The 15304-nt window shown below is 39.6% G+C and overlaps 1 protein-coding gene across 13 annotated transcripts in view; it reads right to left on the bottom strand.

Moving 5' to 3' along the window:
• The window catches only part of LOC116705547 (protocadherin-15), a 207455-nt gene that overhangs the window by 88816 nt on the left and 103335 nt on the right, over positions 1 to 15304 (bottom strand). For 11 of the 13 annotated variants that reach the window (XM_032541815.1, XM_032541813.1, XM_032541808.1 and 8 more), the window contains 6 exons: positions 14642 to 14812; positions 11208 to 11316; positions 10944 to 11056; positions 6407 to 6613; positions 6175 to 6195; positions 4096 to 4230 (listed from right to left, as the gene is read on the bottom strand). In XM_032541815.1, coding sequence (XP_032397706.1) covers positions 4096 to 4230; positions 6175 to 6195; positions 6407 to 6613; positions 10944 to 11056; positions 11208 to 11316; positions 14642 to 14812 — 756 coding nt within the window. The remainder of the gene's footprint in view (positions 1 to 4095; positions 4231 to 6174; positions 6196 to 6406; positions 6614 to 10943; positions 11057 to 11207; positions 11317 to 14641; positions 14813 to 15304) is intronic. The other 2 variants (XM_032541816.1, XM_032541809.1) reach the window with 1 other exon arrangement.

Consider the following 15304-nt stretch of genomic DNA (forward strand, 5'->3'; position numbering starts at 1 on the left):
GGGGGACCATAGGCAGGCTGGGGGAATTCATATTAACGTTATAAAACCTCATGAAGACAAATTTTCATGCCATGACACCTTTAACCATTTATTTATGCTCAAATGAATAAAATGCTACAGGGATACAAATATTACAGGTGCAGTACAATACATACAGTGGGGGAAATAAGTATTTGACCCCTTGCTGATTTTGCAGGTTGCAAACTTACAAAGAATGCAACGATCTATAATTTTAATCATATGTACATTCACAGTTAAAGACAGAATCCCAAAGAAAATTCCAGAAAATCACATCATATAAATTTATAAGAATTGATAGCCATCTGATGAGGAAAAACAAGTATATGACCCCTACCAAACAGCAAGTATTCGGCTCCTACAAGCAGTAGTCTTTCTTTAAGACACAGCCCCAATCCCAAACATATCTACATCAAATACACTGCCTACCTCGTTACCTGTTTAAAAGACACCTGTCAACACAAAACAACCAGCATCCAACATCACCACCATGGGCAAGACCAAAGGCTTTCTACGGACATCAGGGACAAGATTGTAGATCTGCACAAGGCTGGGATGGGCTACAAGAGAATCGGAAAGCAAATTGGAGAGAAAAGATCAACTGTCGGTGCAGTTATCAGGAAATGGAAGAAGCACCACACCACCGCCAACCTCCCTCGGTCTGGGCCTCCACACAAGATCTCGCCTCGTGGGGTGTCCCTGATCATGTGAACGGTGAGGAATCATCCCAAAACCACAAGGGGGGAACTGATGAATCAACTGAAGGCCGCTGGGACCACAGTTACAAAAGAAACGGTTGGTAACACATTACGCCGTCATGGATTGAAATCCTGCAGCGCACGCAAGGTCCCCCTGCTCAAGAAGAAACAAGTACAGGCCCGCATGAAGTTCGCCATTCACCACCTGGACAACTCAGAAGAGGCCTGGAAGAAGGTGATGTGGTCAGATGAGACCAAAATCGAACATTTTGGCCTCAACTCAACTCGTCGCGTTTGGAGGGCAAAGAACACCGAGTACAACCCAAAGAACACCATCCCCACAGTCAAGCATGGTGGTGGCAACATCATGCTTGGGGGGTCTTTTCAGCAAGGGGAGGGACAACTCCATGTATTGAGGGGAGGGGACGGGCCACGTATCGTGGAATCTGGACCAATATCTCCTTCCCTCAGTGAGAGAGCTGAATGGGTCGAGGATGGGTGTTTCAGCACGACAAGACCCTAAGCACACCGCCAAAGCAACAAAAGAGTGGCTGAAGAAGAAGCACATCAAGGTTCTGGAGTGGCCTAGCCAGTCTCCAGACCTGAATCCAATTGAAAATCTTTGGGGGAGCTTGAAATCCGAGTTGCCAGGCGACAACCTCGGAACCTGAATGATTTGGAGGCTGTCTGCAGGGAGGAGTGGCCAACATCCCTGCCGAAATGTGCACAACCTTGTCACCAACTATAAAAACGTTTGACATCTGTGCTGGCCATAATGGTTTTCTACAAAATATTAACTGCTATTTGTCCAGGGGGTCAAGTACTTGTTTTATATCAGATGGTTATCAATTTTAATAAATTCATTGATGTGATTTTCGGAATTTTCTTTGGGATTCTGTCTTTCACTGTTAGAATGTACATATGATTAAAATTATAGATCGTTGCATTCTGTGTAAGTGGGCAAACCTGCAAAATCAGCAAGGGGTCAAATACTTATTTCCCCCACTGTACACAAACCCATGTGGCCAGTAACATGCAGCAGGTCTTTACAATATCACCTAATAAGCACAATTCTCAGTTCTTAAGGGTAGCAATGTTTCCACCATATGTGGCAGCTACCAATAATAGCGGAAAGGCACAGTACTTTGCAAGCTGTTTAGCCCTCTTTTTGGTCATACCAAGTTGTGGCATTCTTCTTACTACCAACCTGTGTGTGTCCTAGGCTACCGGATATTAAAACAAGTAGTCTACACCTACAGCCTAGCGCTGAGATGGTAGGAGTGGTTGGTATTTAACTACATTGGTGTAGAAAGCCTCCTTCCACGCTGGGTTTAAATGTGCCGCCTATCTCCAAAATGTACATGTACACACACACGTACACACGTACACACGTACACACGTACACACACACGTACACACACACACACACACACACACACACACACACACACACACAAAACATGAACATCATAACTGTTAAAGGATAGTATATACATTGGATTGTGTGCTCTCTTGCCTTCCAGTCCAGGATAAGCAGAGTAATGATAAAATATGATCTGATGCTCAAAGAAGGAAGATAACATCTCCAGAAAAGCAAAAGCACAACTATGACCGCTTCAATGTGTTACCTAATAAACATTATGTTAACAAGCTTTTAGCAAGAACTCAGAAAGCACAGCATTCACTTGTAATGTCTGATAATACGCCCAATTAAGATTATTTCTCCAAAATGCCATATCTATTCTTGCAGATCAGTAAGAGTTCAACAAAAACATCTGACTCATGAATCATACTCATTATATTGGCTCATGTAGTTATTTATTTTCCTAGTTTTATATAAGATTTGGACACAATGGCAGGTTGTAAAATGGAATTGCAGATTTTGTACGGGATGTGTAATGAAAGCAAGCAGCAGCTTCAGTCCTCTGTCAGCATCCACGCAGGATGCGATCAGGCACAGTTCAGCTTTGTAGATAACCTGCATTTTGGCAGTGTTCAGAACCAAATATAAACATGAACTGATGTTATGTGTGTAAAATGGAAGAAAACACAATTAAGGCCTAAAAAGATGCTTTGGTTGACAGTTACAAAGTAAAGTGTGAATGAAACAAGCAGACGTCTCAAAAATCTTTCAGTTCATATCAAAAGCTTGTGTAGCATGTACTGTATGTAATGTATAATTGATAAATATATCATATCCAGTATTAAAAAAAAGAACGTGCCATGATCGGATTTCTACGATCATCCACAAAATATCTTGGTAAACGTTATTATAATGATAATCATCAAACGTTCCTGAAATACTACCATTTCCACTAAAATATAGAGCAACACGTTTAAAACAAATAAGTGTATGGTCTGACTTACCTGTCCACAGGACTTTTTTGAAATGCAAGGACATTGAAGTAAGTGTATGTTAAAATTGTTTTAAAAAGGCACCCATGGGAGGGGTACATTGCTGTTATGTTGAAGATAAAAAGATTACTAAAAGCATTTAAAAAGATGAACACAGAGAGAAGTTTGACATTTTGGGAAAACGATTTTTCGCTTGTGTGAGCGTTCCAATGATTTGTAACTATTTCTACTATAGATTTTATAGATACAGTCTATGGTGACTGAAAGAGCTCAAGGCACTGCATCTTAAGAACCACAAGCAAACAGATAAAACACAAGCAAATTAATAAACACATTCATCAATTTGACAGTAGATAAGGGACATATAGGAATGGGCTTCACAGACACAAGCAAATAGAGAAACACATAAAAACAACAGAACTAAAGAAATTACAAGACAATTGGGTTTCCGGGGACACTGAAAACTGATTAATAATTAATAACAGGCCAAAGCTAGACATTTAGCTAATATCTAGAGTAATATCACAATCATATGGTTAGAATGTTGACCATTTTCATTGTGTTCTCTACAACTAGCAATGTTTCTGTATTTGTTCGTTTTTTCCGTATTGAGATTTATTTTCGAAATTCTGCCTTTGCAAAACTTGTGAAGATGTGTTCTTCATTAGTGCTTTTTCTATAGACATGAGTTTTCTTAATTTCCAGTACATAGCTCTACATGGCATAAAGTGGCGATTAACATGAGATAAAAGTTGTTGTTTTATCCGAACTGAACTTACAAAGCTAAAGTAGTCAGATGTCCCTTTGGTTAACCTTTGAATGGAAATTATAAATTCAGGCACTGCTATTTGACCACTGATAAAGGTCATATTGCTCAAAAAGTGTCAGGTCAGCTTTGTATCTGCAAATGCCTTTTGGTATGGCGCTAACCTGTGACTTCTATTAATATACACAGAATAGGAGACGTAGGTCATAGGGCTCTAGTGCTGTCTTGCAGACAACTAGTACTGAGTCTGAGGCCTACCGTAAAAGTGTAGGCCATCTGCTTCTCCCGGTCCACAGGTTCAATGAGCCTCAGGTAGCGGATTATCCCAGTTGGGGTCAGGCCGAAGATTGTGGTGTAGTCTTCCAGGGTAATTCTCACCATGGGGTCTTTTGTCTTCCAACAGAAATATATACAAAAAGAAGCATGTTACCATGGTGACGTGAGTGTTTCATCTTTTTTTTTCAAGCCGCAGCTGTGTGGCTGAGAAAACCTATCAGACAGTACATTTTGATCAGCCAAAGAGTTGAAAAAGTAATGGCAGATCTATTATCTGTCTTCAGAAAACAGAGAAGGAGCTGTGGACAGAACCAGAAAGCAATGCATTTTTAACATGTTAGTATCAATAAAGAAAGGAAGAGAGGGAAATGACTTCTGCTAAAACAACCTCAGTTGGTCTCACTTCATTTTTAGGGGAAAAAAATATCGACCCCATTAAGCAGTTGTTAAAAAGGTCTGGGTTTTCTAGCTTTTGTTTTGGGTCTTGAGATGCTAAATAAGCTTGACAACATTTTTTAAAAGAGCCAATCACCAAAGATGTGTCAACACCGCTGTGGTTAGACTGTGTTAACAAATAAACCTGGGGTCTATTGTGGTTCATTGCTTTGAGTCGGCTTCGATTCACGTCCATCAATGAGTCGTTTTAAGAGAGTTTGGTAAACAGCAGGACTCTGGTGGCTTATTGATTTTGTTATCTCTGTTTCCACTCCACTCTGATTTGTTAATCTTCTCCAAAGACTGAGTAAAGGGATATTTTAAAAGATGAGCTAAAGGTAGTAGTCAATTGCTTTGGCTGTGTGTGTGACAGTGTGTTTTCACAAATTTGTATGTAAATCTATAAGTGCACTTAGGGCATGATGGAATTTAAAGCCTTCTCTATTGTGGATGGTGAACACACATGCAGACAGGCACCCACACAATCACACAATGTTAAATGTGTCAAACATATATGTCAAAGACACCCCTAACTACACACACAACAACCAATTCATAAAATAAAAAGAACAGTCTTTTCAAAGAGAATAATGGTGCAACATTTCGACTGAAGCAATTGTAGAAACCACAACAAAAAGTCCATCTGCAGAAGAAGAACACAGCACAGCAAACAACACTCCAAACACACTCCAATTAGACAAAAGTCAGTGTATCAGCTAGATTACACACACCAGTCATTACCGGAGACCTGCATTTAATTCACCTTTTATGAAACAGAAAACATATCATTTATGTCACAAATGGTTGTTTAGGATGTCTCCAGTAGTGATGAGTGCTCGGTTTGTTTTATGTTTGGCAAAGTGTGCATGAATTAACGGTAGGGATGTCCCGAATCGATTTTCAGACTAGGTATCAAGCTGATAAAGGCTTCTTTAATGGATCGGTTTTGGCAATGTAAAGCCTATCCACTTCTGATCCTCTGTTTATTGTAACTTATTGAACTCCACCACAGCTTCGCCATTTGTAAAAACACTAGAATCACTTTCTAATGCGTAGCATAGCGGGCAACTAAACAACAGACGTCAGTTTATTAATATTCCCACTGTCGTGCGAGGAAAACAAGTACTTTTCAGGTTAACCTTCAGCACTTTTTTCTAAGGGGAGAAGAAGAGAAGTTGTCTAAATCGTGTCCAAACTTTACTGTCTCAACAGCCCGAACTCACACTGCAAAGATATTATATAAAACAATACAGGAAGCTAGAGCCTCAAATAAATATTGAAAGAACACATTTAAACTTGAACATGATGCATGCTTAATGCAGAGCTGTTAGGCAGTCATATCCCTTAATTTAATTGGCTTTAAGGATACAAATGGAGGCCTACTTTAAGGTATTAAGTGTCCACAGTTCAGCTGTATTATGCAGGAAAACAAATATTGGATTAATCTCTGTATCAAAAGAAAAAAAACCTCAATATTAAAAGAACTAACATCGGTGATCATCAGCAAATGATCGGAACATCCCTATATTGCACTCTGTGTGTGTGTGTGTATGTGTCTGATTATGTGTGTGTGTGTGTGTGTGTGTGTGTGTGGCATTGCATCTAAAAGCAACCCTGTTTACCTACAGGTGTATCACCAGGAGCAAGCTACAGGGAAAGAAATACAGCAGGGAAATGACTCATGAACATGTTACTTTTTGTGAATCCAAAACAACACTACATTTATAAATGTGGACCCTTAATCAATATTTAATCAATGCACTACACGCGCTTTGTATTTGTATGCACACATGCATGGGTAGATGTGTAAAGTGTGGGCAACAGTGAGCCTAGCCTGAAAAAGTCCCTTTCTTTCTACCTCCTCAATGTCATTATCCAGAGCGATGATTCCCAGGGCAGCAGTGAGGTTGGCACTGGCTGAGATAGTCGTACCCACTGGGGAGGACTCACTCACATATCCCTGATAGGTAGCAAACTGGAAATATGGGGCCTGGTTGTTCTCATCCAGGATGTCGATAATGAGGTCAGCATAGGCTGGGAGGGGGTGGCCGTTGTCCTGTTCTGCCTGACATAAAAAGAGAGATAGAGGAAGTCATAGTCTGTGAGTCAAATATCAACACGCCTTCAAGGAAGTTTACATTTACTCTAAAAAACTGATAACCACTCTGCTGGAAATTTATTAAGAAGTAAAAAATAATGAGTTGGATGATGAAAGTAAGACACTCAAGAGTTATGCTCTCCCAACTCTTATGCAGGCACAGGGACAGAACGGCATAATTTTTTCTAAGTGGCATTTCAATTACAAAAAGTTACATTGACTAAATTTAATCAGGGGTCAATTTCGGATTAGGCCTTAGTAATTACCAGAGCACTTAACGCAAATACCATCATTTGTCGGGGGGAGGAAGTAATTAGTGGCTGTTGCTGCTCCATCAAACGGGTGACCAACGATAGAAGGAGACTTAATGGAAATATTACTCGCTAAGTCAGTGCCATAACTGACCAATAAACTAGAAGGCAAGCTACTAGCACTTTTTTCCGGTGTGGTCTGTCTCCATTAATGATTGTGCAAACTGAGCGGAATCCTGTGAGTTTCTGTACTGTCTCCATTTTGCCTGAAAGCTTAAATAAACCTAAAAATCTGTCTCCAAAAACTGACAAAATGACACCTTGCAAGTCTGTAACAGTTGGTAATAGTAAGGTTAAATTTCCTGAATCAGGTAGTAACAAAACGGAAAAGTTCTACAAAAACTCCTACCACACAAAATCAATATACTTACTCAAAATACTGCAAAATACTAGAACATGCGGTGTAATTGGACATAATAAATGTTACAACACAGCTTACAATTTTTAGAACTGTACACTCTTCCAAAATGCATGAGTGAAATGTTGACTTACCTGCATTCAAAACGAGTATTTTTGTAATATATAGTGGAAAACCAACTGTATCAAACAATCACCAGAGTGTAAAAATTCCTTCCCCTTCAATTTCCAGGTCAGTTGGTGGGTGACATTATGACTGCTTAGGTAGCACAGCAATTTACCACAAATTAAAATGTGTGTTGTCCCAGCTATTCAAACTAAAGAGGCTGTACTTTAACCCATGTCATGTCATACATCAGCCCAGTGAGACCAAACCAAATTAATGTGACCTGGTCAAGCTGTCACTGCAATCTTTCCCCATCCTTAGCACATATGCCACTATTGGCTCCCACACTGCGATGCTTCATAAACATTAAGGCTTTGAAAATACAGATGGAGAGGGGGAGTAAAGCGACAACAGCTTAAGCCATGACCTGGAACTAATTCTGCACATTAGCTCGATTTCACTGGGCTTGTGTTGCAGAGTGCCTACTGTAACAGAACTGCTAAATGGTTAAGTGCTGTGGCCAAAACAAATCTGTAGTTCTTGTTTATTATCTTTATGTAAATCCCGTGATTGCAGATGCCTGCTTAACACTTTTAGCCACATCAAGTTGAATTTCACTCCAGTTTTTATTGGCATCGCAAAGTTATGCCAGATATCTTTCCCAAACATCTTATATCTTTTTCCCTTATCTGAGTGATAATAAACAACACCCACACTGCACTGACCCAAAGATCCAATCTGCTCGTCATTGACAGACAAAGTGTGTGTGCCTGGATGTTCTCTCTTTTTCTCAACATCCACACACACATTTTTGTCTGAGACAAAAAAAAAACTGTGTAGGATTACAGTGTTGCCTGGTGATTTGGCTCTTTAGTGGTGTCCTTACCTACTGCTACAACGCACAAGACTGCAGGAGATTCACTCTTACCAAAAGTCACTGTTAATCAGTATTGATTCTCCTGTCCTGATTCCATCATCCTTAGAGTGTCATACTGTATCTCTTTGCTTTTCTTTTTTGATTTTCTTTTTATCCATACCATTGCTCTCCATCTCCATCCGCCTTTGCCACTTTTCTTTATTTCACTTCAGTCATCCTGGCAAATATGACACGATTTTCATAACTGTTGATGAACAACATATGTGTTTTCTAAAATATGATTGTGATGTTGCAGCACATTCCACCATTGGCTTTTTTTTTAATCTCCTAAAGCATTAACTATGTACATAACATACTGTGCTGCATCAGAGGACTCTCAAGATACCCAAGTCTAATTCTCACTTTCCTGTCCCTCGTCCTTGAGCAATGGCTCCTCCCCCATTTCTATGACTCAGGTAGATAAGGCTCCTACAGTACAATCACATCACACATCTCTCTATCTATCTTGGCATTTCCCTGCTCCCCCTTTGAACTGTCTCCCTTCCACAAGATATGCACAATCCTCCCGAAGACATGCAAAATGCCTCTCATGTGATCAATCTCCCCTCACCTTCCTCCTCTTGTGGACATCAGCTCTTCCTCTCATCTTCTTGATCCCCAGCTATTCCAGTAAACAGCAGGTAACACAGTGCTCAGAATTGTCTAGAGGTTAGTGATGGGTGGATAGAAAGTTCATCCGCACTGCACCAGCAGCACCAAGGCAATCCTCAACTCTGCTCTAAATTAAGATTCATAGGACCGCACCAGCCAATCCTTCTGCTAAGTCCATAAATCATAACATCTTTTCAGCCCCATCTCCAAAGCAGATAAATATACAGTTAATGGCCTTCAAGACTGAGGTTATCTAGGTGGAGTGGGTAAAGTTGCATGCTGAAGTTATTGTGATATGAGTTAAACGGGATATGGCACATCACATTAAAAATACAAGGTAAAGAATTGGAAAACTTTGCAGAGGCAGTACAATAATCAAGGTTTTACCTTAGGCTGAACCCTGATTAGGACAATCAAGCTCCATTTGGTTCAGTTACTTTCACAATACCAGAGCTATCTCCACAGCGCTGGGGTCAGTAAATGCTGGGTTTGTACATATTTGGCTAATAATTACTTTTTCATGACTTTAAACCAGCTTTTATGACCGAACATTCTGCAATTTCTGTGTAAGCATGAAAAGTATGTGTCCTAAATCACAGGCAGCCACAGATCAGGTGAGAGCCCCCTACATCCATGTCTCTCCAATCACATGGAAAATATAACATTAGAGAAGTTGCTAAATCAGTCTCCTATATTTCCATAAATGTCTCACATCAGATGACTAATTTAGGTTAAGTAGGAGATAGTCTATATCCTTGATGTTCCATTTCCGGGATTGCTCTGGTGCAGCAGGACATTCCGCTGGATGCGTGTATTTTCGTCCGTTTCTTTCTTTGTGTTGGAATTTTAATCTCCGGTGGATTTATGAGGATGATGATGGTTCACTGCTCCTCAGATATCTGCATAGTCAATTGAGACATCCAGCTAGACTATCTGTCCAATCTGAGTTTTCTCTTGCACAACGGCTCCGTGCGGAGTTTAGCGCTGCCCGTGATGATTGTGATGGGTTTAAAGAAATGCCAATAAACCAGAGCATGTTTTTCTTCCATTCTGGAATGCTATGTGGACTAGCCAGACCCTCCTCTGTTCCACAGCGTGAGGATGGTCTGGCAATGCAAGACTTAGTAGGAGATAATGCTGTGATGTTTCATAATTAATTGCCTATTAAATACAGGTGCAGTTTGTCCTTTTTTAATCCATGTGCATAATTTGGTCTCTACCTTTCTGAAACTCTTCATCAGACTACACTAATTACCATTACTAGTTAAATGCACAGTGTTGGCTTACATATTTACATTACGGCAGAAAGCAGGAGTAGTAGTAGCAGTGGTAGTGTTTAGGCATGATATATTGTATGTGTACATGTTTTTAAACTTAGATTAGCATCCAGTGCTATCTGAAAGTTGTTTCTTCAGCCAAGCTGCTTTAAACAGTCATGTGGAGGCATGGCAACAGTAGGATAAATGAGTGCCAGAGGACTTGGGAACAGCTGACCACCTGCCTCTTAACAGATCATGAATGCATAACATAATAAATCAGCAGCACGATAAATGCATCCAAATGTAACAGAGTCAAAGTAATGATTTTTCTCTAAAAATCTTGTTAAAGGTGCTCAAAGCGATGTTGGGTGACGTTACTTCTTGTGGACGTTTGAAGTATTTTCAAACAAAATTGAGACTAGCTCGCCCCACCCTCCTCCTCATCCCAACCCTTCCCCCTCCCTTCCGTGCTTCTGCATGGGAAAGTCACCGGACAACACAATCTTATACCCATACTGATAAATACACAGAGAGTGGTGTGGAGCTGATAGTCTTAATTAGCTTTGTAGCAACTCATTTGGCAATGGCATGAATTTAACAGAAGTTTATAAATATCAAAGAGTTACGCAATAAAGCTTTAAGTATGTGTAACAGAGTAAACGTACTGTAACTTGGGTGATGTCCTTTAAACTTTGATAACATAAAACTAGCACTTATTTAGGATTTTACTGTTTACCTTGATGATAAGTGTGAACCTTTGATACAAGTCCCTGCTGATAGGCTTCAGAACACGCAGCTCTGCAGTCGTTCTGTTCAGGGTGAAATATTCTGGATATGTGACTGGATGACCTGCAATAAAGAGTAAGAACATTCACTGATTTGGATTCAGTGTACTTAATGGTAACATCAGAATGACCATTTAGAAGTCAAGTCATGGCAGGTCCACTGAGCCACAGAACACTGAATGTGTAAATTCAATCAAGATACATGATGAACCTACCAACAAGGATGTAGTAAAGAATGTTAGGTCTGTCTGATGGGGGCTGTATGTTTCTGTCCATGTCCACGGCCCGGATTGCAGGGGTCACATTTAGTGGGTTCAGTTTACTCTGCAACAAGGGTAGGGGTAGTCATTTAACAACACAGCAAGACAATCAGATGCAAATCAATTTATTTTCTGTTGACTGTGTAGTTGTAGCCTAGAGTTTCACAGATATTGTCTCCTAAAATAACTTTGAGTGCATTATTATGCAGAGACAAGCATTTTAGTGTCTTATGAAACAGATAATTCAGCTTAGAAAGGATATCATCATCCCTGTAAAACCTTTTGTGCGTGCTTTATATCAATATTTTGGCTGATGTATAATCTCATGTGACATGTTGTACATCACTTGCACTGTGCTCCTCCAGATAAAAACTGATCTATAGAAAAGCAGCCCTGGAATCTCTTCCTGGCTCACTAAATTCTTCTCATCTTTTCAAGGGGATGAGAGGAGCTGCTGTGATTGAGCATTTTGGAAGACTGAATATTTGGACTTAAAAATAATATTTCTCATCTCCAATTAAAGAACCAAATGTTTGATGGGGGACAGTGTATTAGCAGTTATAATCTATAGCACACTGGCCAATTATTAGGATATTTAATTAATACACCAGTGCTATTAAATCCATTTCTCATCAGCATTCTTCTAAATACGCCTAATGTAGTTGCACATCAGGGATAATCTGTTTGTGGTGCTGTAGGCTACTGTTCCTGCTCATGCATACTTAGACATAATCAGCACTAACTACCCAGCTCTACCTCTACACTTTTGCGACAACATATGGCTAAGTGGGAATATGTTTAGCACATCACATTTAAGAATACCTCTCCTCATGCAAAATGGCTCCATATGGCTGACATAGTATGCTAGAGTATGCTAAGAGTCCTGTGCTAAACTTCCTTAGCATAGACAAGCACATGGCTAACAGCTCTATGTCAGGAAAAATCCTTCCCTGAGGGGGTTATTTATATCCCACTGCTCTGGAGTAATCCTTACACCCCTCCCTAACCAGCCCTCTCGCTTTTACAATGTCTGGAGGTGCGCTAAATCAAATCCCCCTAGCTCTGCACAATGATGATTAGCAATAATACCCTCCTCCAGCAGTCATTATCCAGGGGACTCCAGAGCACGCATTATATCCCCTCAGGGCAAAAAATAAATACAAGTCAACTTAATAATGCCTGTCTAGCCATTGTGATTAATTACAATACACTCATCAAGTATGGTAAGACAAATCTCCCTGTGGACAGATATGTTAACACTGCAAAGTGGAGAAAATTCAGAAAACAACCAAAAACTGACTGAACATTTCCAAGCCAATGTATGCCATTCCTAAAACAACTTCTGAAATTAAATTGCACACTTTTTAAGGAAAGTAAAATTAGGTACATGTCATTTAACATACACTATATATACAATATTTTGGAGAAAAAAAAAAACTCTAAATAGAATTAAATAGAAATTTAGATAGAGAAAGATAGGGAGAAAGGCTAACATTTTCTTACAGTTATGAAAACCCTTTGGTTTGTGCAGACGGTGCCCCGAGATCCTGCATACTTAGCAGTCTGCAAACCTTTTATCATAAATTATACATTACATGGGTAAACTATGAATAGAAAGGATGGACAAACAACTGTGACTAACTATGACAGCTCCCCCTCAGCCACAGGTACACAGGAACCCACAAACACACAGTACTTGCACATACAGCTACATGTATACCTTTTTTAATGCTCCCTCTCTCCCTGTAGACCTCAATCTACATCCTTTGATTGATAGATTGAACCAATCTACAGTAGCTCCTGTTGTATCATTATTGCAGACTTAGGTGCTATTTCATCTCTTTGTCTTATTTCAATACATTTCATGTTCTAAACATGTCAAACCCAGTGTACATTTAATCCATATTTGATGCAGTTTTTCACAACACTGCTTTAGAGCAGAATTCTCTGATATTTTTCTTATAATCTTCTTAAACGTCAGTTGGTGCTGCAAGTGAAACAATAAATTGTTTTGCCAAGCTACAATTAACAAAACATGGAAAGGAACCTGGCCCTTATTTGTTAAGCAATTCCATATAGTAGAACAAGTGAAATGCTGACATTACATTCTTTAACATTAACAATATCTACTGCATGAAACAGAGAACATAATCATACTGGCAGGTCTACAAAATAGAAGACTTTTATGTTGATCAAGAGCTAAAACATAGACAAGAACATTCACACTGTTGGCCAATTTAGAGTTTCTAATTATACCTAATAATAACTCCTTTACAGTGTCTTTAGAGTTTGGGGGAGAACTGGAGAAGGATCCATGTAATGACACAGAAAACATGCAAACTCCACACAGAAAGGAGCCGAGCCGAGATGAAAATCTTCCTGGTCTGAGCCTGAGGACACCGCAATGCCAACCCCAATCTAGTCCAGCCCAGTAAATCCAATGAAATCTAACCCAGACTACTCCAATCCAATCCTATTTAATTCAATTCAATATGGTCCAAAACAGTTCACCCTAGTCTAGACTGCTTATGAGGTTTGTGTTATACAGATCAAATCTTTAGAACGAGCGAGTAAGACCTTGAGGTGAGATTGTTTTATCAACTGCTGTTTCAAAGATGGACAATAAACTGTCAAGTTCAAGAAGTCATTTGTGTGCCCTGAATTAGGGAATCTTTAGTTCCAACTGATGGCCACTGATCAGGCTTCATCTGTTGGTGAGGGTCATGTAATATGATCAAAACCTCCAGAATTGTACAAAATAGACCTTGAGGTGAGATTGTTTTGATTCTAGTCTAGTTCAATACAATAATTTAGCATGGTCCCACTCAATTAGTTTACTTCAGATGTTTTGCATAGACATAAACAGTATATTTCTATAGACAGACAAACTAACTAACTAAATAGTGATACATATAATACATTTTTTGTGCTCTTTATCTCAGCTGTCAAACTATCTCTCCCCCTCTCTATTTTTCTTGCTCCTATACATTCCCGTGATGTTTGACTGTGATCCCAGGTCAACTCAGCCTTCATCTCTAATTGCTGGTCCAGCAGACCAGAAAATGCTCCTGAAATAATCATGCTGAGACACAGCAGCAAAGTTTACTCGGCATCCAGGTGGGAAGGCAAGGTGTAAGCAGACAATTAGGCTATTTAAAAGGTGTGGAATAGTTTGAAATTAAGCAAGAATGTACAAAATGTATCCAGTACAAATGTATCAGAAATCTGAATTACATGGCACATTGCCCATGAACACACAGGATGACAGGAGATAAAAACACAACTTGTGTGCATGAAAACACAAATATGCACCGACTGTTAAAAGAAGGAATGTTGTTAAAATGACCTTGTGGAACCGCAGCATGTTCGCCTGTCTGGCTGGTTCTTACCGGTTGAGTGAATTCAGGGATAGCAACACGGTAGGTGAGGGGGTTGCAGTCACGGGTGTTGTTCACCAAAATGCAAGGCAGGAACATAGGGCCCAGGTCGTCTCCGTCGAGAACATCCACCGTCAGAGTTGTGGTAGCTGTTAGTCTGTTGGGGGGGTAGGGAGCGCGGTCCTGGAAAATTAACAAATGCTTTTCAATTTCAACCTTCAAACTCCCAGACAATTTGTTGCTATGTGCACTGGGACTACTAACTGCTCAAGCTAAAATCCATGTAACATGTTTTATCCATAGCAGATCTCTGCAGCTGTTCTTCAGCATATATTACAGTGGAAGCTCCCATTCATGCATTAATTCTGCTGTTTTTATTCTTTAGTAGTTTGCAGGAAATGGTACTGATTTTGTTTTGTGCTTTAAGTAAAACATTATTGAAATATTTCTGCAGTAAAAAAAAAAAAAAAAAAACAGACCATGAACAGTGCTAAATAAAAATAGTTTATCTTAATGCGAAAACCTGTTCATATCATAAAAAAAAAAAAAAAAGAATCTTTTATATTATTGTGTGGTGATGGCGAAGTGGATATGACCAATGCCTTTGGTGTGGGAGATCTGGCTTTAATTCCCAGAGCAAAACATCAACCAATGTGTCCCTGAGCAAGACACTTA

Source organism: Etheostoma spectabile, chromosome 17, assembly GCF_008692095.1.
Source record: "Etheostoma spectabile isolate EspeVRDwgs_2016 chromosome 17, UIUC_Espe_1.0, whole genome shotgun sequence".
Lineage (NCBI taxonomy): Eukaryota > Metazoa > Chordata > Actinopteri > Perciformes > Percidae > Etheostoma > Etheostoma spectabile.